The sequence below is a fragment of the Pistacia vera genome, unplaced genomic scaffold (assembly GCF_008641045.1).
Source record: "Pistacia vera cultivar Batoury unplaced genomic scaffold, PisVer_v2 Contig405, whole genome shotgun sequence".
Taxonomy (NCBI): Eukaryota; Viridiplantae; Streptophyta; class Magnoliopsida; order Sapindales; family Anacardiaceae; genus Pistacia; species Pistacia vera.
Window position 1 is genome coordinate 1,176,779 of NW_022196230.1, and position 24,193 is coordinate 1,200,971.

Below are 24,193 nucleotides of genomic sequence, written 5' to 3' on the forward strand. Positions count from 1 at the left end.
TAAGTTCTTTTCAACATACAAAAAAGACCCACTTAATTTTGTCAATGTCTTCTCCTCTCTTTCTCTCTCAAGTCATTCAAACCTTTCATATACCATTATGGTATGATTCATGGTTGGTATATGACCCAAAATGAGATTTAATAATAAAGCAAAGGACTTGAAGCTTCTTCTTTCCCCATAACTTTTAATATATATTTTTTTTGTTCTTTTTATCTTCATCTTCTGTTCTGTCTGTCTTTATAGAGCGACCTCAGTCTGCAAAGTTGTTGTAGCATTGAACACCACTTGCTGCTGTGTCTCAACCTCCCACATTGCCTTGGCTATAGCTCCATCATGCACAGGCACGTACTCCTAATCAAGAAAACAGTGCCATCAGAAACAAAACAATCAAATTAAAAAACAACAAAAAGAAAAATGATAATAATAAACAATCAGACTAACCTCAAGTTTTTCAACAAGTTCTTTAGCGTTTGGTGCAGAGACAATGATGTTGCGCTGAGAAGGCTTGATAAAGCCATCATCAACGGCTTTGTCGATGAAAGTGAGAAGGTAGTTATAGTAGCCATCAACATTAAGCAAACCCACCTGCAGAATATTATTAAAAACCAAAAAGAAAACAAAGGGTTTTTAACCAAAGTAAAACCCTTTTTAAATCCCCTATATATATATATATATATATATATATATATGCTTACAGGTTTGTCATGTATTCCCAGCTGAGCCCAAGTGATGACTTCCAATAACTCCTCCAAAGTCCCATATCCACCTGAAACCAAAGTTGAGATATATACAAAAGAGTGAACATTATCGATATTTATTTTGAGGGGAGACAACAAGAATGAAGTGTTGAGGTTGAATTTACCTGGAAGAGCTATAAAACAATCAGAGTGGCGGGCCATTTCTGCCTTCCTTTGATGCATGTCAGCTACCGCCCTTACTTCTCCAACCGTCACACCAGTTATCTGAAGAAAAGCAAAATTTTAAACCCAGGACACAAAACAAAAACAAAAGCTGAAAACTTTATAAGGAAGAACACCCGAATGAGATCTCTTTATGTTACCTCTTTGTTCATCAGAGTTCTTGGAATAATCCTAGTGAAGAACAAATTCCCAAAACACACATGGATAAGTGATTACAAAATGTAAAACCTGAAAAAATTATAGATTTATGAGTTTACTTACCCAAGAACATTTCCACCAGCATTATGAACAGCTTGAGAGACCAATCCCATTAACCCAATACTACCTCCTCCATAAACAAGGTCCAATCTTTTAGCAACCTTTACACACAAACACAAAAGCCACGACTAAGTTAATCACATAACACTAAAAGCAACCATAAGAAAGTTTTGTAAATGGTGTTACATGTAGATATGGAAATAAACAGTACCAGCTCTTGAGCTAGGTCAATGGCGGCATCACGGTAGCAGTTTCTCTTCCCGGTACTGCTGCCACAAAACACACAGACCCTCTTGAATCTTGAGTTCTTCACAACTTTTGCTTCCATTTCCATGGTTTTTGTTTTGGCTTGGTTTTGCAGGGCTTCAGCTCAACTAGGCTGCACTGAATGATGCACATAAATGGGAAAGGGCGATATTTATAGACTCCACAAATATGCTATTCCAAGTTTACAATATTGACTTTGTTGAATAGAAAAGCAAATAAAGTTAAATTAAAAGTTAGAACTTGAAAGCTAGGATCAAAATATTATTTATATAAATCTGAAAATCAAGGTAGAAAGAGATAAATGGATAGAGATGAAGTAAGACAAAAAGGCAAAAGCGACAGATGGGATAGAAAGCCCTGCACCATAACCCATGGCTGGCACGTGTCCTTATTTTATGCCAGAATCATCAAAAAAATTTATGTATATCCCGGTAATGTTAAGCTTCCTTACACATTCTATGCAACTATTCCCACCTGTAAAATTCAAATCATCAAAACTGTTCATTGTTCAATCAAAATATTTGTTTTACTGAAAAAAAACTTGTGTTTGATGGAGTTGGCATAAATTTCCTAAGATTGGAGGAGAAAAAGTTTTTCCACCGATTAATCTCAGGAGTTATCTCCATGGAATCTTAAAGACACCGAAATGATCAAGATTTGAATGACCCTCCAGATGTTCAACTTAAAGGCACTCGATGAAATCTGGAGGGAACACGTGCAATGCAATCTGTATATAAATTATAGAACCAAAATAAACATTAGATATTTAGATTAGAATTAAATGTCGTAAATGAAACAGTAGATGGTTTCAGAGTGTATAAATATCACCACAAAGTGCAACAATAAATAACTTTGGCTACACATCATATAGCTCAAAAGCGTAAAGCCAATGAATCAGAAGGTGTGAAGTTTGTGCGCGTGGATGAGTATATTGATGATTGGTGATTCTGATACGTTCATAATCATAACACAGGATTGTCTGCTGAGTTTTTAGTCATTTTCATATTTAGCTTTACATTTCCCGAAGTCCCAAAAAGCCTATTTTTTTGCAAGCAGTGTTTTGTCCACACACTAAAGCAATGCTCTCTCTCGCAAGTAAACTCCATTCGTCTCTTTTTTATGAAAAATAAAAAGCAATACTGGCAATTAAACTTCAAACACCTCATAGAAATCTGAAAGGGCATCATATTATCAATACCCTTTTCTAGTTTAGTTATGAAAAATTCAATGATGTCTTTCTAGTAATTGACCCACTGTGTTTTTAGGAGATTTTGCAGAAGTTACATCATCGGCTTAATGATTATTATTATTACTGCAAAGCTTTTTCTTGATCTTCTCAATCTTGTCATCTAATACAATCACTTCAAATGTGATTATATATACGCAGACAACAATTTGGTGTTTTCACAGCTGTCAAAAACATTCAAGTTCCATCCCAACTTGCACTATTCTAGTTAAGTTACTTAATACCTCTCCTATAGTTTGTTTTCTCCCAAGGAAGAAAACTGGTAACCAGTCATACACACGAGCCAAAGGGTGCGTGAAAGACAATCTCTGGTGAATTGAGAAACATTCCTAATTCCTTCCTTCATCATCAATCAGGTCATGTCACTGATACAGTGATCAACATTACAAACATTAAATCAGGTACGCGCTGCCTCTGCATGTAAAATTGTAAATAATGAAAGAAAGAAAGGGACTTAGAAAGACCAAGGGGAGCATTCAATGAAGAAAAATTAACACGGCACTTACTTTAGTTGAATATGAAAGACATGCACATTGATTTAGTTATTGTTGAGAGAGACCCTTGTGGAGTTTTGCCTGAAATGAATCATTGTCTTGTAGTTGTGTGGTTAGGGGAGCCCATATGGAGGCATGTTGAGAGAGACCCTTGTGGAGTTTTGCCTGAAATGAATCATTGTCTTGTAGTTGTGTGGTTAGGGGAGCCCATGATGGAGGCTATGTTGTTAACTGATCTTCATCTGCTGAATCATAAAGAAAGAATAATGGAAAGAGAGAGAGCTATTTAATTCATCTAGCACGTTTCCATTAATTGCAGCTTCTCAGTTCTGACTCCATTTTCTTATATATATATATATCTTATCTTGCTCTCTATGTTTTCTCCACGTTTCACAAGGAGGAATGACTTTGAAGGAGGTGATAAATTCTGCATTAGGACCCACCAAGAATGCATATATAATAAGTACCCAAAAGTTGTAAAATCTTTGCCTTGTAAAAATATTTGAGATACATCACAAATTCACAAAACGAACTAATCTTATTCTTGAAAACTTGTATAGATCCTGCAAGTGCAATATATGTATATTGGAGTTTGAGCTTATAAATAAAGGCAGAAAAAAAAGGTCCATGTTGCATGCAGGGTGATCTGCAAAGTGCAAAGTGAAAACTCGTGGTACCTTGTCTCATGTACTATACTATTCAACTCCATAATTAAATATATATCCTACTAAACCATGCGGGAAAGTTATGGTAAAAGGCTGTAATTTAGGTCCTTTGAAGTGACCATAGGCATGGCAATGTACGTTTCCACACAGTTTACAAACAGTCAAATGACAATACCACTGCAGTGAGAGAGAGAGAGAGAGAGAGAGAAGCTGAAGATGATGAGATACACATTACTAACATAGACGGTACAGGAACTGTTACTTTGTCTAGACTAGTATTAGATTTAGAAAGAAAGTGACTAAAAACAATAGCAAACTGAAAAATGGTTCTTAGCAGAAAGGCGCAATCATTATCCTCCGCCGTCCATTCATCATGGACTCTGTGCTTCTTCACTTTAATGATCTAATACTTTAATATTAGAATTAAAAACATTGATGGGGACAAGGGTCCTCTCTCTTCTTCTCATTAATTACTAATTCATTAACCTCAAGTCCACTTTCATTTACTATGCTTCATTTACAACGTAACATTATTCTTCGTGTTTGTGTGTAATAAAAAAAGGTTATATGAATAATATTGTATGTGATTTCCGAGGACATTTGATCCAATGAGAGAGATAAGTGAATTAGGAAGAGTGTTTGCGTCTTGATGGGTGCAAGAAAAGAAAAGGCAGAGGTTAAGTGTGGTGCAATCAAGTTGAAGGGCATGATTACCGCGAATCCTTGAGGCATTGCGTGATTAAATTGGCTGCAAAGTCATTTTTAGACTGCAGTGCCAATGCAAGAATGTTTGATTAGTCACACGCTTAAACCAATCATTAATCAACATATTGCTTAACTCTCCCTCACCCTACATGACCATTCATTCTTATACATTAATATTGCTAATTCTTGGGACGTGCTTTGGACTGGGGATTGTTAAAACAAATAAAAAAAAAATAGGTCTTTTCTTCTCTTATCTCTACATATTTCCAGTAGAAGTTTCAATTGAATCATAAATATGTTCTTCATTTACATTAATTTGAATACCACATAAATTGAGGATAATGAAGCTTATGGTCCACTTAAGTTTAATTTAATGTATAAATTGCCACCACGTGCGTAAATATCATTTTATCATATAAGTTAGATGTTAGACAATTATATCCATGCAATTAGAAAAGAGTGTCAATTAAATATGTAATTAATAAAGACACTCAGAATTCAAGATTTTTTTAATAATACACCCAAAAACTTTATCAAGTCACTCGACCACTTAAAAGTAATTATTTTATTCGTGTTATGCTACACTAGTGAGTAGGGGTCATTGAATAATCAAATATATGAAAAAGAAAACTTTGAATAATCAAAGGCACTTGCTTGAGGTAATTAACTTTTTGTTTGATTAATTTAATTAATTAATTAATGCACTAGTAATTAAGATAATGGGGGATCTTCTCTTTGGAAAACGATCAATGTTCCACATGGCATTACATTGTCGGATCCAGGATTTTTGCTCAGGAGGGGCTTCACGAATCTGTCATTGTTTGTCAAACAACTAGTGAAAACTTTAAAAAAATCACAAAAAATAATATAATTCATAATCTGAAAGAAATAATGTAATAACACAATACTTACTATTGAATAAATCTATGAGAAGCAAAATTTGAGCAAATTATATTGAAAATAACATCAAATTCATGAGGAAACAGAAGAAATTTTTTCGTGGAAAAACCTCTTCAATTAAAGAGAGCAAAAGACACAGGAATCTAACAATCCACTTAAATCCAATATAATTAAAAGAGTTTACAACAATTACAATCCACCAAAAATGTTCACACAAATTTCTTATTTCTCCTTTTTTTTTTAATTTTTTTTTTGGCTTTCAAATATTATATATAAATTTTCAGACTTTAATCAGGTCTAACTAAGATAAAGCAATCAAAACTTAAATTAAGTCAACGTTACCGACTTTTATGAATTAATAAAAAAAAAAAGGGAAATTTTCTTAGTATAAACATAGATAATAAATCAAACTTTTTAAATAATTTTGAGTAGCCAAAGTGACGTTTGAAATTAGGAAAGTGATGGGTGAAATGAAGAATAACATTCAGTAAAATATAGTTAAGGTTATTTAGAAAAACAAACATTCTTAAACACAAAATAAACTCACAAGACCATGCATTTTTCCATCAAATTAGAATAAAAAAACTTCAAAAAATAAGCATGATCAACTTAAAATAAACTAAAATGAAATGAGCAACACAATACCTAAAACTAATAAAACAGAAAACAAAGCAATTGTGGTACTTGATTAGAGAAAGCTTCAATAATTTCAATCTTCAAAAGTTTTAAGAACGAATAACAAAAGAAAGTGAATGAGAGAATGAGAGAATAAGAATTTAGGGATAAAATCATAAAAAATAGGTGGACATAGAAAAAATGGAGAGAGTTTTAAACTTTTAATATGATGAGGTCTGGAATATATATATAATAACAAGTTTTGTATGAGTCTGATATATATATATATATATATATATATATATTTTTTTTTTTTTTAAATCAGGATTGAATATATTATAATAGAATTTTTATAAGCTTATAAAACAATTTTTTTTAAAATGTCAGGGTAGGCCATCCTCAAGGTTGGGTCCGCCCCTGATTACAGGATATATTTCTTTGTGACTTCCACGTAAATCGTCTTCTAGATCAATATGGAACTACAACTCTATCTTAATTACGTTCTAATAATATCACTGACTAATAGTAAGACTCTTAAAATAAAAAATTATTAAGGGGTTCAAATGTTTGAATGGATTAATTAGTTGGATGTTGCATTAGGTTTATATTATAAATTTACCAAACCAATCAAAAACATTCTAGTTAATAATATAGTAAAGGTTCTGCCTAACCACAATGAATATTCTCTCATATTGTAGATTAAGTGTAAGTGATGATAAGAGTTGGCTTATTAGACTTGGGAGGGTCAATCTTCTAAACTTAGACCCAGTGTACGATGCGACATAATCTGTCTGGCACACCCCTTCTTAATTCAGGACATACAAAAATAGTCAACAGCATTTCACTTCATTAAAGACTTACATTGAACAATATTATACATAGTATGAACTTCACCTAATCACCTTACCTTAAATAACATAAAAGCAAACACCATTACAAACCTTACACAAAAAAGTCGAGAGAGATTAAGAATTAGACTCCATTTTGACACAAATTGGTGGGTTCTAATTCTTTAGTCGAAAACTCTTTGGTGTGTTTCTCTTTTCTTAAAACATCACATCCATATGCTAGTATAAAACAAAATGGCTCCAATCTGGTCCAATTAGGGCTTTGGGATCAGGCCGTCGTGGCCCATGGGCCAGAGTTGGTTTTATTTCCTTGCAAAGTGATGTAATCTAACAACCCAACAACGGAAAAATATATCTTAGCAATTACTGAAGCTTTGATGGATTCTTCATGAAATAATAGTTTGATGGCTTCTATGAATTAAAAATCAGTCCATGTAATTTAAGAAATATTGATTTAGAAGGTTAGAAAGATGAATCCTGTTGATGTGTTTACAGAGTTTAAGGCTTATAAGAAAATGGTCTCCGCATATTTATTCATATGATCCGAAGAATGGACATCTTCCAACTAGAGGAATGCCTTATATTCTCAATGATATTTTAGTAACACTTCTAGTCAAATCTCTACTCAAATTCAAGAGGGCCGAACGATTTCTACCACCCAAGGTTTGGCGAAACAACAGAGTGGTACCCAAAAGGTTTCAAAATGACAAACAGGTACTTTCGTTAGTGAAAAGACTAGAATGCCCTTTGAGTAATATAGTCTATTTTTTTAATTACTTTTAGACCCCTTAATTTTTTAATTCCATTATACCCCCAGAAAAAAGTTTAAAAATTAACAAAAACACCCTCACTCACCCATACTTGCCAAATTCCGGCGGCCACCACCGGTGGTAGTCGGAATCTATCACAATGGTCTACGCCACCACTGTAAATAGCTGGTAATTCACATATTTAGCCTTTTCTGCCAGATTCACCAGGATTGATCGGAAAAAACCAGATCTGACATGAAAAGGCCAAATTCGGCAGGAAAAAACAGCCAAAGAAATGGCGTCGTGAATGTCAACGACGGCCAAATTTGGCCATCGTTGACAGACAATGACGACCACACTTTGGCATCGGACAGACAACGACGGCCACATCTTTGGTCGTCGCTGACTGCCAAAGATGGAGTGTTGCGGCCGTCGACGGCCAGATCGGTAAATTACGGCCATTTCTAGTGGTGGCATAAACCGTTGTAATAGATTCTAGTTACCTCCGGCGGTGGCGGCGGAATCTAACAAGTATGGGTGGGTGAGGGGGTTTTTATTAATTTTTAAACTTTTTCTGGGGGTATTTGTGGAATTAATAAACTTAAGGGGTCTAAAATATTAAAAAATAGACTAATATTTCTCAAGGGTATTCTAGTCTTTCACTAACGGAAGGTACCTGTTTGTCGTTTTGAAACCTTTGGGTACTATAACGTTTTGCCAAACCTTGGTAGGTGTAAGTCATTTCTCCAATTCAAGAGTGTTGTAAGCTCTGAAATGTTTTGAAAACCAGACCGGGTCTGACCCACTCAAGGGCCCAGTTTCCAGGTTGACCGATCCAACCGGTGGTCCAATGATGTCAATGATCCAAATAACTGAAGATTTAATAAAATATGTATAGAATAAAGTGTATGTCAAAATTCGTTTATGAATTTCACAACCTTTTCTGGTTTTCTTCCATCAAAATTGCAAAGTTGTTGTTTGTTTAGCGTATTTGGACATCTGGTTTACCAATTCTTCAAATACTTTTATACAACCTTTGCAAAAATGTCATGTGTTATCATCAATCATTATCTACGTAAGAAGTAGTTTATCTAATTATATATATGATATTAATACCCATACAGTAGGTGATACAACAAGTGGAAGAGAATTAGACTGAGATTTGGCAGGCTTTGTTAAATGGACAAGTCAGTATTTTTGGATTGCCTTCAAATTGAGGGTTACTTTAAGCCCGGTAAGGAAGTTTATGAAATGCACCAGACCCATGGTGTAAAACAAATGGTTCCATTAGACCTTGGGATCAGGCCAGATCAGCCCACTTTTGAACACGTTCTGCCCCATAGGCCCTGATGATGGGCTTCCACGTTATGTATTGGGTCAATCTCCCCTTTTTCTCGGTAGCTCTAATGAGGGTTTGGGCTGAGAAACTGTTATGTTTAAGATTATAAGTTCATTCAATCTTGAATAATAGTAGAAATTTAAGTAATATACTACATGCAGTAAGGGATAAAAGAAATCAAAGTGTGTATTAGGAAGTTTGAAGATGGAAAAGTGTCGTTAAACTATTATTGGGTGAAAAAAATCGTAACTCATAAAAAATAGAAGTTTCAATTGAATCATAAATATGTTCGTCTTTACTTGAATTTGGAATACCACATAAACTGAGGTAAATGATTCGGGTTGTTTGGTTTAATATTTTTCCCTATCTATTATACTATTTCAAAAATAACGTTTATTTCTTATTCTGAAAATATATATTTATTTAACTATTTAAACCCCATAAGTTTACTAATTTAACTAAACATCCCCCAAAAAAGTTTAGAAATTGATAAAAACACCCCCACTCACTCAATTTGCCAGATTCCGACCACCACCGTCGGAAGGTGGCTGGAATTCGTATAATGATGCACTACCAGCTAGATTCAGCCGATAGTGCGTCGATCTATCATTTACCGGCCAGATCTGCCATGAATCTAGCCAGAAAAAACCAGATCTATGGCCTAAGACTAGCCTTTTTGACCAGATCCACATGGATCTGGTTGGAAAAGGCCATTCGGAGCACGACCGACCAGATTCAGCCGGCTGTGCGCCGTAACGGATTATGACCAGATTTCAGGGTGGTGGCGAAATCTGGCAATTATGTGTGGGTATGGGTGTTTTTGTTATTTTATAAAATTTTTATATATTGGGGGTATTTAGTTAAATTAGCAAATCTAGGGGTTTTTTTTTGTTAATTTTTAAATTCTACCTATAAAATCATCAAACTCTACCTACCAATAATATTTTAAAAATACTATTCAAAATAATAAAACAAATACGCTCGAAGCTTTGGTCCACTTGAGTTTAATTTAATGTATAAATTGCCATGACGTGCGTAAATATGATAATCATATAAGTTAGATGTTAGACAATATATATATACATGATAATTAATCATGCAGTGAGAAAAGAGATCATCAGTTAGTATGTAATTAATCTTTTCTCCAGTCGTTATGCTACGCCAGGGAGTAGGGGTCATAATAATCAAATATATAGCATGACTTGAATAATCAAAGGCACTTGCTGAGCGAATTTATAACCTTTTGTGATTATGTTAATTAATTGATTAATGCACAATAATAAGCTAATGGGTCATTTTCTCTATGGAAACTATTGATGTTCACATTTGTATTACAGACATATTTTGCTTCGTGACTTCACGTAAATCATCTCTAGATCAATTTGGCACTATAACTCTTATCCTAATTACGTAGATAAATAATTGATTAATCATAAAACTCTTCAAAACAAGATTTTTTTTTTTTTATTATTATTATTATGAGGTGTTGAGTCAGTTTACGCGCACCTTAATAATTTCTGGAGTCTTAGAACGTCAACAAGTAGAGTCACAGTGATCACCCCTATTAGTGTCTATAGGGAGTCGATTAAAAGTTCATGAAACATTCTTTTGCTCTTTTATCATCAAGCACGAGTGGTGGTTCAAAACAAGAATTATTAAAGGGTTAAAGATGTTTGAAGCCATAAGTAGTTGCATGCTGCATCAGGTGCTATATTATTAAATTTACCAAACCAATCAACAGCATTCTAGTCATATAATATATTGAAGATTCTGCCTAACCACAATGAATATTATCTCCACTATCCTAGATTAAGTGATGATAAGAGGTGGCTTATTGACTTGGGGTCAATCTTCTAAACTTGACCGAGTTGAGTCTAAGATGCGACATAAATCTGTCTGGCTACGTACCTTTCGGCTTTAAGAAATGCAACGACTACCCAATTGATTACAAGCTATTCTTATCGCACAACACAAGAGAGACCAGACCACCAATGTAATCTAATGAAGAAGCACATGCCAAGCCAACCATGTTTACACCCTTGCATCGTTACATTACATATCAACTTCTTAGTTTAGAACATACAAAAATTTGTATTATTTTGCATGAGAATAATGAACAATATTATACATAGTATGAACTTCACCTAATCACCTTACCTTAAATAAGAGTAAATGACTTTTTCCCACCCAAAGTTTGCCTTAATGACACTTCCCCACCCAAGTTTATATTCTGTTAATACTTAAAATATATTTTACATTCTCAGTTGGTGTTCGGCCAGTTACCAAGAATCAAGGTAAGAGGGGTTTTATAGAGTAGAGATAGGTGGATTGAATGGTGAAGATCGATTGAATATTCATTGCTAGAATCAGTCGAAAATCAGCTGAGAATATAAAACTTTAGTTTTGTGATGACTGGCAATCGGATGCGTTGGAATGAGAGCGGTTTGGTAGAAAGGAGACCGGAGGTTCAAATGGTGGTGACGAGGAGAATTTTCGCAGTTAAAATTGGCTTTGGGTAGTAATGGAATATTAACTTTGGATGGAAAAATTGTATTTTGAACTTTTTTGGGTGGAAAATGTCATTAAGACAAACCTTGGTTGGAAAAAGGTCGTTTACTCCCTTAAATAATCATAAACGCAACACATCATACAAATCCTGATACAAAAAGTTTAGAGAGATTAAAAATTAGACTCCATTTTGACACAAACTTAGTTGAATTGGTGGATTCAAATTCTTTAGTCGGAAACTCTAGGTGTGTTTCTCTTTTCTTTAAACATCACAAGTATAAAACAAAAATGGTTCCGATCTGGTCTAATTAGAGCTTGGGATCAGGCCATATGTGGCCCATGGGCCAGAGTTGAGTTTTAATCTCTACTCAGATTCAAGAGTGTCTGTTCCCAACCTTTTTTGTTTTTCTTCCATCAAATTTTGCGAAGTGTTGTTTGTTTAGCGTATTTGGACATCTGGTTTACCAATTCTTTAAATACTTTTATACAACCTTTGCAAAAATCTGTATCTACTTAAGAAGTAGTTGATACAAGAAGCCAGGAAAAATGAATTAGACTTGAGTTTGGCAGGCTTTGTCAAATGAACAACTCAGTATTTTTTGATTGCCTTCAAATTGGTGGGTTACTTTCAAGCCCGGTAAGGAAGTTTATGAAACGCACCACACCGATGGTGTAAAACAAATGGTCCCAGCTAAACCTTGGCATCAGGCCAGATATGCCCACTTATGAACACGTTCTGCCCCATAAGCCCTTGATGATGGGTTAATCTCCACCCTTTTTCTCGGTAGCTCTAATGGGCTGAGAAACTGTTCTGTTTTAAGATTATAAGTTCATTCAATCCTGTATAATCGTAGAAAAGAAAAGTGTGTGTTAGGAAGTGATTAAAATATTTTCAAGCTTTCCAAGGAGGAAGTGCACCCCAACAAGGTAAAGTTATTATGCTTTGTTAAATGATATTACTGATTTTAATGAAAGTAACGTGACATGTCTCTCACACATGGAATGGAACAGAAGGAGAGAATATAATACCCAATTCAAAATTTTATTATTTAAGGAGGTACATAAACCTATGTTACAAACTTCTATCATCAATAAATATATGCCAAAAAAGAATTGGAATATATATAGACTTTTCCTCTACCTTCATTTTCTAATCCTCTAAATTATTTGATTATGTATACGTCCAAGGAATCAAATCAAAATTAGTAGTAACAACTAATTGAACTCCTCTCATTTCCAAGTTCCATCATCACACTTAGAGCAGCCCTCTTGTGCAATATCAGTAATCTGAATTCCGGAATCATAAGCAACTCCAGGTTTCCAATCACCAGGAAGAACATTTTGTGCCCAAATCCACTTCCCATCGTACCCAGCTGTTACCACAAACCTAAACTGCAATGCTCCATTTGGCACTCTACTTGTATCCCAAATCGCCCCAGAACTTCTGCTCATGAATCCCCAGTTGGAAGAACCCACCTGTGGAAATCACATATTTAACAACCCAATTCATCAGAATTGTAATTTACTTAAACCTAAATTGAATGGTAAGCCCATTTCTTTATACCAACCTGGGCCACATCCATTGCTACTATCTCTGTCTGACCACCTTGATACAGCACTTTAATCGCCAAGTAATTTGGTTTCTTGCTTGATTCTTCCACCCGAACAGCCAAATTCTTGTTTTTGTACTCACATGGAACCCTGAATGAATATAAAATATGAATTATGTTTTGGACCGTTACTGGCAATTAATGTGATTGTGGCAGCCGGCAGGAGGTGGGGTGAGTTGAATAATGTAATGTTTAAAGTTGATTACTGTGGCCAATTATTTTATGTAATGGGTCATTGTGACAAAACTATTTGAAAGAAAAAAAATAAAATAATGATATAATAATGTCAAAAATTGGGGTTCATATTTGTTCACCTTTTGTATTCCACGTCAACAAGTCCAAGTTTCAAAACGTCTTGGCCCTTGCCCTTGTTAGCCATGGCCATGAAAGCTCTACTGCTTAGAACAAAGCCTGTTTTGTTATCTTTATTAAGATCAGTCAAAATTATTTTGGTTCCTTTGGTGCTACATAGAGTTTTGTCCTTGCATCTCATCTGTCAAAAATATGTGTATATAATAAAGTTAAAACCAATTATAATTCTAAAAATTAATTAACAATGAACAAAATGTATATATATATACCTGAAAACAAGCACCACAACCAGCTCCATCTTTGTAAAGATGAGAAACACCAGCTGCAAGGTGTCCACCACTCATTTCTACTGCCACGGAACCATACCCACAAGCTCCAGCTGCATCAAATCAAGAAAATAAAAATTACCCATCAAAAGCCTCCTCAAAATATCATCTGGGTCAATGCCAAATTAAAAATTTCACCAGTAATTAATTAACCATATAAAATAAAATAAATGATCATAGCAGGAGACTTACAAGAAAGTGCAGAGGCTTTGGAGAAATAAGCAACCTTGGTTTGGTGGACACAGCGATCACAAGCAGTTGCAGAAGACAAAAGAAAGAAGAGAAAGCAAAGAAAGAAAGCCATCTTTGTGTGAGAGAGAAATAGATACGAAATGTGATAAGAGAAAAAAGAGAAAGCAATGAGTTATATATAGTAGACTAGTGAACAGTTTCACACGTAGAGTAATTTGTTCGAGTGTGGACTACAGCCTACAGGCCAGCATAGTCTAACAGGTTGTTATTTTTTTTTTTTTATAGATATCAATCTTTTGAAGTTGTTTAATTATTATGTAAAATATTAAACAGGCTTGCACACAAAGGAAAGAGAAAATGTATTTGCGGAGGAAACGCGGAGGGACAAAATAAAGACTCAGATGGGTCCAGTCACCGACTCTTTGCCTATCCCCAAACAGCTGTTGTGTTCTTGTGAGAATATGCGACTTTCTTTCTGTTTTCATACATTTGCTTTTACCATGTTCCTTTTCCTGGAATCTGTAAATCTGTCAAATTAATATTACTATCTTTAGTTTAACCTCATTAAAAGATATTTAGTTCAGTCAATAAATCGATTTGGCCGGTTAAATTTAGAACATTTTAAACGATTACAATTACTTAAGTTTGCTACCGGGGAAAGTCAAAATTAGCTATAGAATTACATTGTTCATCTGATTGAGAGGTTGGTTTTTTATTTGATAATGGAGGGGGTTGAGAGGTCAATTAAGATATTAATAATATGATAATACTTGATTAACAAAAAGTTTAAGACATTTTTGTGGGCTTCATTAAAGGTGAGTACGTGTTTGGTCCCAGTAGCAAAAAAAGAGGAATTGAATTAGATAAGTTTGGTGAAGATGGTGATGATAATTGCTTTGCTTGTTATTTGGAGTGGAAGATAAGAAAAAATTCTGCACAATTCTCACTCACCAAGCAAGAATATCACCAAAACTCAACAGCTAGTCATGTTCTAAGGTGACTTAAACCTTGTGTTTTCTTTATTCTAATCTTGTAATTAATCTGTGGACATACTTTCCTTCTCAGGTTTGTCAATTCTAGCATTCAGTCAGTGTATTCTATTTATTTTATTGTCGTGGAGTTGTTAACAAGGGCTTTGTTATTTGTTAATTCTTCTGTTTTTGGGAGTTAGGAGCTGAACAAATGGTTCTTTTTGGATCCACTACCTACCTTCCAACGTCTTAATATTTTTTTGTGGGTATTTTCAATTTTCATTCCAAGTCAAAGATTGTAGGCTTTCTGACTGTCTTTTTCCTAGAAAATAGGTTGCAGTTGGGTAATTGGTGTAAACCACAATGTTCTCTAAATTCTCCACTTGAAGCTATTGCATACAGCTGCCTGCCTGGGCATGGTGCTAACACTTTTTGGTCCATGGTGAGACCAGCAATCATAATTTTCTAGCTAACTTAGAGCTGATCCATATCAGCCAGCACAATGCCATCTTGTCCCTATATATATATATATATATATTCAAAAGATTCAGCTAAATTGCCTTTGAAGATAAGATATCGGTACATTTACTACAGGTCATCATTGAATGTACAAGTTTATTGATAGTTTCGACAAAGTTAATATCAATCAATATTTACATATACCTTTCTAAGATTTATTGATAGATTGACTGTGAACCATGAAGTCTCAACTCTCAACTCTCAACTACAGAAGCAATGCCACTACCATGCATATATCTTGCAACAGATAGTATACAGACTACACAAAATCAGACCAAATCAAACCAAGTTGTATGTCTTGAAGGCTTTGCCTGGCCGTGGAGAATATATAATAGCTGATAAAAATATTTTTTTTTGTTAAAATGAGTTATTGATGAGTGATGATAGCAGTATCAATAAATGGTATTAAAGATTATTTAATTTCCATCACATAGCAATTTTGGTATTTGTATCAAATACCAAATCTCCATACTCTAAAATAACGAAATAGAAATTGGTATTGCACAACTAATAATTGTTGTTGATGACGATGAAGCAACAACTTCATGCATAATTATGCTGTCATTTCATTACAAAAATTCAAACATTAAGCATGGACGTGTACATATTTTATTTGTAGTTTAGTTTCTAGAGTGACCTGACGAGGAAATCATCCACTTTGATGTGCACTAATTGTGAACGAAAGGGAGGCTGTGGTAGTGGAAGGTGAAACTATAAGATAATTTTATGATGCCTTGTAAATGTAAGTGCTCATAAAAGAGGAAATTGACCGACCAAAGTTCTTGATTGGCTTCATTTTCACGCTTAAACCAGACTCAACCTGGACTTATTGCGGTTCAGCTTCTGCACTAGTGGCAACACTAGAAACAGAAACCACAATATTTAAAGATGAGAATGGCTGAAGCACTAAAGGACATCATAAATTCTAGAATCTCTCTTTCCAGGTGGGGAAATATTTTAAAATATTTGGTCACCACAATGAGCAAAGCTATGCACTTTTCAAACAACAGAAGCCAATGTATAAGAGATTTTCTTTGTAGCTTTCCATTTCTTTAGATAAGAGTATCCAACAACCAACAGACGGTTTTGCATATCTAAAAACTGCTTTTCAGAATTCTAACTTGTTCCTAAGGATCTAGTTTATTGCTTCTGTTTCCAATAACCTTTGTCTGCTTACGACACCACAAAAACAATTTTGAAGTATTTTCTCTCTACATGAACTGTGATAGTAACCAGAATTTAGAGGCTAAAAGGTTTTACAATTGGTGTTGAATGTATAGCATGCAACACTAAAGGCCATGCCTCTATTTACCCTATTGCTAGAACAAACCTGTCCTCTACATTTCTTTACCTACCATAAAATACAACAAATAAAAAGGCAATTTTGTCAAGCCATGGCAATGTTTTGCTATACAATGAGAAGTATGGTTACCCCAAATGTTATTCACATGACATTGTGAGGAGCCCTCAGAAAAACTGTTGTATGAAATTCCTTGATGTACTAATGAGTAATGGAGTTTCAGCTTGCCTTTTCAGATATAATTAAGACAAGATCAGCTTGAGCTTTTTCAAGGGCACTTGATAAATTCTCAGGTTTCCTCCCACCTGCCTGAGCAAAATTGGGCCTGCCACCACCTCCTCCACCACACAACTTAGCTATGGGACCTATAAATTTCCCTGCCTGAATACCCAGATCAACAACTCCTTGAGTGAAGGCAGCAACCAAACTCACCTTTCCTTCCTCTGGACAGGAGCCCAAAATAATTGCTGCAGGATCTTGAAGCATATCCACCAAATATTCAGCTGCACTTCTTAGTGAATCAGCATCAATATTGTCCATGGACTCAACTAGTACCCTGCCACAGATTGTTTTTCAAAAAAAATAAAAATAAAATAAATAAATAAATTCATTATGGTACCATTACACAACAGAATTATTTATTATTTTATTTAACTTATCTTTGTAAAGAAGATCAAAAAATATTTGTGTTTGCAGCTGGTAAAGGTAAAGTAACAAGAATCTCATGTCAGTGTCGTATATAAAAGATATGACTTGATAGTGCAATTCCTGGAGGACTTTGATATTTCTTGATTCTCTCCTTCTCCCTTTTCCTCCGAGAATTATAACAGTGCAAGTGCAAATGCATATATACCGTTGCAGATAATTACCTTATCTTCTTTGAGGTCCCCACTGTGAATACTTTGCTTGAAATATTTGATGCTTTATATACTGCTGCTTTCGCACGCAAAGCAGCAACTTCATTTCTTGCTGCTCGCAACTCTTCTAAGAGACTTTCTACCCTGGTTGTTACATCTTCAGCTTTCACCTTCACAACATTACATTATATAACACTGAGATATTTACCCTTGTAAGGTTCACGAGGAATAATAGAAAAAATAAAAAGCACCAATGCATTGAAAAGCCAAAGAACCTATGAAAGTGCTTTATTGAACAAATATAGGACAACTATAAATTCCTCCTGACAGCTGGGTATTCTCAAAATTAGAAATTGGGATAAACGAAAAACACAACCATCTTAACTGTGTTTGACAAAGTTTAATGTTCTTTCTCATTCCGGATATGACTTCGCCCATATCTTTCAACCATAATAATATATATTTAAAGGCAAGAGGAGCACCAAATGCAATTTGAGGACAAAGGTTCTAGATATCAGGTTAGGTTCTACTTCTCTTAAGGAAAAGAAAAGATCAAGCTCTATTAAATAATGAAAAGCCAGATCCCCAAAAGAAAAGGCAATTTGATAAATGTGGACTACCTCACTTCACGGGAATGTTACTACTACAGATACGTGTCAGACAGGTTAAACATATGCTTAACAATAATCAAAACATCTGCTCACGATCCATATAAATGTTTCATAAGGAGTAAACATACTTTGAGAGTGGAGCACAGTTGTTTCATATGATAATCTCTGGCATTGATGTATTCAATGCAAGCTTCACCAGCAACAGCTTCTATGCGCCTTATTCCGGATGCGATTCCCTGCTCTGAGATTATTTTGAAGGCACGTATTTCAGAAGTATTGTTGACATGGGTTCCACCACAAAGTTCCATAGATACACCTGGAACCTCCACAACACGTACCTGCAACAAAATAGGAAAATGAAAAACTAGTTTGGCTTCTTATTGCATGTCATAATTCTCGGTCATAAATATATTCCTTCTGATGTTTATATAGATAAATCTACCAAGACAAAACACCTTCCTCCAAACTTATTCCAAGTATAAATTCAAAAATCCACATTTGTTTCCATCGCATTGATTCTAAAATGTTATTTTTCCTATTCATATATGGAGTTCAAATTCCAAGCCTACTACATGGCAGTAGTTCAAGTGCCAAATCTTCCCAAGGTGATCACATGATAACATACAGGTGTCATGGCAGGAGAAGTAACATCCAAAATTTTCTGACCTTGTTATTCATGGGTCACTAATTTTAACAATTCAAAATTAGAGACTTGAATTCAATTCTTATGTTTTATATATCTTTTAACCTTTTCTTAACCACCATTGATACTGATAAGACCAACTAGGATATGTACATTACTATTTGATAGAAACAAAAGGATACATTCCCAAGCAATCCTTTAAATCACTTTGTTGATGTATGATGTATCCTCTATGATATTCTCAGGGAACAATGATTGTAAAACATGTATGTGGGTAGACTGGGTAAAATTTAATTAAGGTTGTTGTCATAATTTCAAATAAATTTCTAACCTCTTCTCCATATTTTTCTCCAAACATTGCAATAGCTCCGGCACTTTTTGCTTCAGTTAGCGGCATGACTTTCGTTTGAAGAAGCGTGGCATCCCCAATCCATCCATTGATCAATCCTTCAATTTCATCAAGCTCAGTGTCAAGAAGTGGTCGGTGGAAGTTAAAATCAAACCTGAGACGATCAAAAGCCACCAATGAACCAGCTTGTGATGTTTCCTGTCCAATTACTTTCTTAAGTGCAGATTGTAACAAATGGGTAGCGGTATGATGAACCTGTAAAACATCAAAGTTTGATCTCAAGTATATATTGTGCCTACAGTACTAAAACTTCAGAATTAGGGAGAAGAAAAATGTAACCTGCAGTTAGTTAGTACCTTTGCTCGCTGCCTCAGTTTTGGGTCGACTGCAGCTTCCACTTCTTTGCCAACCTCTAGAACTCCCTCTCGAATAGTGCCCTTATGAATAAACAAATTACCTAGCGATTTTTTAACATCATTTATTTCCACAATAGCAGTCTGTTGGTTTGTACCTTGATTAACATATAGAAAACCGTGATCCCCTATTTGACCACCTGATTCAGCATAAAATGGTGTCCTGTTTAGCAAAACTTCCACATCACTTCCTTCAGAAACCTTTATCACTGGTTTTCCATTAACCAGGAGGCTTTCCACAACTGCTCTGGTAGATAGGGTATCATATCCTAGAAATTCAGTGTCTGGAATTTTTTCAGCAAGATCTGCTCTATCACCAACTTCAAGTTTAACAACATTATGTGCTGCCTGAGATTGACGCTTTTGGTTTTCCATCTCATCATTAAAACCATTCATATCTACACTAATGCCATGTTCGTCAGCCACTTCAATTGTTATCTCCACTGGAAATCCATAAGTGTCATACAAAAGAAATGCATCTTTGCCTGTGAGAACAGGATTATTTTCATTCTTACAAGCTCTAAGCATTTCATCAAGCAACTTTTCTCCTCTTTCTAGTGTCTGCACAAAGCGAAGTTCTTCTCTTTTCAACTCTTCAAGAATGCGAGGTGCTCTAGCCTTTACATCTGGGTCAATGTGGGTACTTAATTCTATTGCTTTTTCTGCAATGGATGGCAAAAATGCCCCTTCAGGATTACCCCTACCATCCCCCTTTATGTCAAGCAATCTACCTGTACGAACAACCCTCCTGATAAGCCTCCGAACCACGTAACCTCTACCAATATTTGAGGGGAAAACTCCATCCGATATTAGATAAACAATTGCACGCGAATGATCTCCTATAATCTGTGAAAAATAAAACTCTCTATGAATGATCCTATGTCTTATGAAAGGACTATTTGTGAAATCAAACAGTTCAAATTCTTTCAATATGTTAAACCAAAACATACCTTTAGATATAACTTTGTGCGATCATCAGCCAGATGATACAAGACATTTGCCAATTCTGAAGCTTTCTCTATAATGGGATAAATCAAGTCTGTTTCATAATTGTTTGGAACCTGCAAAGTGAAAGTATGCCTAATATTAAACTTTTTGACATTAACATGTGTATGTTAGCATAGAAGTAAGCAACCAACGATTCCATCAATTTTGCTTTGACATGAAAAAAGAAAAAGATTGCTCATTTACTAATGAAAAACAGGGTGGACTTCAGATTAATTGAATACCTTTTGAAGAATGCGGGCCATGCGCTCCAGGCCAAGACCAGTGTCTATATTCTTTTGTTTTAAGGGTTCAAGTGATCCGTCATCCTTTTTGTTATATTGCATGAAAACCAAGTTGTAGAATTCTATAAACCTAGTATCATCTCCAAGATCCTGGAAATTAATTCCAAATAGAAGAAAGATAAGATATGAAAAAATAATCTCTAAAGAAAATCTCCTCTTCCCCTCACAATGATAAAGATTAATAAGTAAAATAGGCAATATATATAAACTAGATTCACTTGGATTCATCTTGACATACCACATTCGAATATCCCCTCTCAGGATGAAAGTCATAATAAATTTCAGAGCATGGGCCACATGGACCTGTAGCTCCACTGGTCCAAAAGTTATCATCTTCACCCATCCTTATAATACGCTCAATGGGAATCCCAACCTGATGCAAACCTGTATTGTTAAATCACTTATAGGGAGCTCTCATAACTAAACATATAAGAAATGATGAGTCCCTGTCTAGCTTACCTGCTTAACCCATATCTCAAAAGCTTCATCATCATCTTCATACACACTAACCCATAATCTGTTGGCTCGCAAACCAAACCTGTAAGCAAAAGCAGTAAGCATATAATTAAACTTTCTTACTGAAAGAAAAGAATGATGAGTAAATGACCTTGAGACTGTCATCGTCATTCCACAAAGAAGCACAAACAATATATCCCAAGAATTGTAGCTCATTGAAAATTATCAATTGAAGCTTACTCTACAGTTGACAGCTCCCACGCCCATTGGATTGCCTCTTTTTTGAAGTAATCTCCAAAACTGAAGTTTCCTAACATTTCAAAAAATGTGTGATGTCGGGTCGTTCGGCCTACATTCTCCACGTCATTAGTACGTAAACACTTCTGTGAAGTTGTAGCACAAGGTACTTTCCTGGGCATCTGAAAAGGTTTTATTAACCCTGTTGAGTAGGATCAAAATACTCTTTGACAACAACGAGAAAGGCAACTAACAATTCAGAAAATTTAGCAGACATATAACACCAAAAATCATACAAACATACATACACACAAACAATCCAGACAATATCAACTAGATACCATTGGCATGACTCTTCACCATCTCATTTTCTTTCAAACAATTATAAATTTAAAAAAAATTGAACCATAAAGAATTAATAAATAAGAAGTTGTGAAAAAAGGTTTGAGCAAAACAAAGAAAACAATGATAAAAAATGCCATAATGGATAAGCAAACAAAATGTAACCAGATCCCGACATCTGAAAATTTATGCCATCCTGATCTTATTTGTATCTTGGTGGACTTCAATTAAAACTTTGCCATACCTGTCCGAGGAATATAGGTTTGAATTGAAGCATTCCTGCAATTGTCAGTAGAACAGTGGGATCATCTGGCACAAGAGAAGAACTTGGAAGAGCCTTGTGGCCCCGAGAAGCATAAAAATCAAGAAATCTTTGACGTATTGAGTCTCCACTCACAGGGAAATCCTTGGACTCATCCTCCATCAGTTCTTCAGTCATAGGCTGTATCGATGCTGAAAAGCAACTAGATAAATACAGTATCCTTTGCAGATAGAAGCTGAAGATAATTGAGAAAACACTCTCACAAGTTTATAATATTTAAATACAGCAACCTGATGTACTTCTTGTTCTAAACTTCACACCCCTGGCTCCTCTCTGAAGACAACGCCCACAGCGCAAGATACTCGGGGAAAAACGAGTGATGATCCCTGTAACAAAGCCAGCAAATCCTGTCAAGACTCAAGGCAGAATCACTGAATGTTAAAGTCCTAAACCAGCTACAGGAATCTTAGTCAAACTAAATAAACAAAAAATAGATCCTAAGGAAGAAAAGATGTCCAATGATGTTATATATCATACACAAAACTAATAGAGTACGAATGCATGACACAACATACGCTATATTAAGTTATACCATTTTTGTATTTGTTTTATCTGTTTGTTTACTATCTTTTGGTGGACGGTTGGTTGTCCATCTTTTTATCTTTACTAATTATTAATATATCTAGTTCCATGTTTCATATAAAAAGATAAATAAGAAAGAAAGTGGGCGAAAGTAATTCACAACTAAAAGCAAAAGGGTTGTTTCAAATAAGCAAAAACAGAGTTCAAAGTTCATTAACTTGCAAAACAAATCCAAAAAATTGGGCAAAAGTAATTCACGACTAAAACCAGATGGGGTTGTTGTTTGATATTAGTATTCAAAATTCATTAGTTTTCCAGAAAATAAGCTCTAACTTTGAGAGTTGTACCAATTTAAAAAAGAGAAAACAGATAACCAACACTAAAAACAAAAGCAATTTACATGCTAAATAGAACTGACAAACTAAGCAATTCAAGATTAAAACCAAATGGGGTTATTTCAAATAATTGGAATAACACTTCAAAGTTCCTTAATTTGTCCAAATAGCCGCAAGTTTGAAGCTTTTATCTTTTATTTACAAAAACCAACACCATAAACACAGCTTCACAAAACCAACAAACAAAAATATTCACAATAAAAACGAAATGGGGTTGTTCCAATATGAATCAAATCACAGTCAAACTAAATCAATATCCTAAACAACGCCAAATTTGAAACTTTTACACAAATTAGAAACAAACAGCATCAACATGAACACAGAGGATGAAGTGTAGAACTCTGAGGAGATACTAACCAGAGCAGAGGGAAGAAGTGCACTTTGATATTGGTGTGGAAGAAGAAGGGAAAGAGATGAAGGGAGATTTCCCGCCATGGATGGAGTGTGGGAGAGTGAGGCCTGCCATGGCTGTGTCTCTCCGTGTGAAACTCAATATCCACTTATACTTTTCAACTCGGCCTTTATATAAGTTGCTCATTTTTATGAAGTAAATAAGATAAGCCTTTGGTTGCTTGTCCACATGTTCATTTCTCTCTCTCTCTTTTTCCCTCTTCTGCTCAATCAGTTAATCTTTTGAGATTTTTTGTAAACCCTTTGTTAAACGGTAAATCTTTGTATTTTATAGTGGTCACAAGCAGGATTGTTNTACAAAAAGTCCATTTTAACCTGAAACACGAAAAGTACAGAATTAAGCACCAATTCAGGTAAAAATGCACTAGAAAGTACCTGAAATCCGACAAAAAGATTAAATAAAAACTGTATAATTTACGGATTATCAATTACTTATAAGTCATTATTATAAATTACAAATACAAATTTAGAAATTAGGATTAAAAATTATTATACATCTTCATTTTCATTAATTTCTAAATTCTTAAAATCTTCAAATATATCTTAACTATAAACATAGACAATAATTTATTTTTTTTGCATCGACCCACGTGCCTTTTTTG

The 24,193-nt window shown here is 34.7% G+C and overlaps 3 protein-coding genes across 3 annotated transcripts; all 3 read right to left on the minus strand.

Moving 5' to 3' along the window:
* LOC116142173 (cytokinin riboside 5'-monophosphate phosphoribohydrolase LOG5-like) lies at positions 1-1,547 on the minus strand. Its single transcript, XM_031427609.1, has 7 exons — positions 1,390-1,547; positions 1,182-1,279; positions 1,061-1,091; positions 863-962; positions 696-766; positions 442-585; positions 1-351 (listed from the first exon to the last, which is right to left on the minus strand). The coding sequence occupies exons 1-7, from the start codon at positions 1,510-1,512 to the stop codon at positions 238-240; spliced, it is 681 nt and encodes a 226-aa protein (XP_031283469.1). The 5' UTR covers positions 1,513-1,547; the 3' UTR covers positions 1-237.
* Positions 1,548-12,537: 10,990 nt separating this feature from the next.
* LOC116142171 (expansin-like A2) lies at positions 12,538-14,113 on the minus strand. The gene is made up of 5 exons (XM_031427607.1): positions 13,955-14,113; positions 13,706-13,815; positions 13,439-13,617; positions 13,083-13,215; positions 12,538-12,990 (listed from the first exon to the last, which is right to left on the minus strand). The coding sequence occupies exons 1-5, from the start codon at positions 14,064-14,066 to the stop codon at positions 12,745-12,747; spliced, it is 780 nt and encodes a 259-aa protein (XP_031283467.1). The 5' UTR covers positions 14,067-14,113; the 3' UTR covers positions 12,538-12,744.
* Positions 14,114-16,806: 2,693 nt separating this feature from the next.
* On the minus strand, positions 16,807-23,682 carry LOC116142165 (alanine--tRNA ligase, chloroplastic/mitochondrial). The gene is made up of 13 exons (XM_031427601.1): positions 23,538-23,682; positions 22,494-22,589; positions 22,186-22,394; positions 21,603-21,781; positions 21,366-21,444; positions 21,145-21,279; positions 20,847-20,996; positions 20,568-20,678; positions 19,561-20,463; positions 19,187-19,459; positions 18,341-18,550; positions 17,614-17,771; positions 16,807-17,300 (listed from the first exon to the last, which is right to left on the minus strand). Exons 1-13 carry the CDS (start codon positions 23,644-23,646, stop codon positions 16,964-16,966), a joined length of 2,949 nt encoding a protein of 982 aa, XP_031283461.1. The 5' UTR covers positions 23,647-23,682; the 3' UTR covers positions 16,807-16,963.
* Between the last annotated feature and the right edge of the window lie 511 nt (positions 23,683-24,193).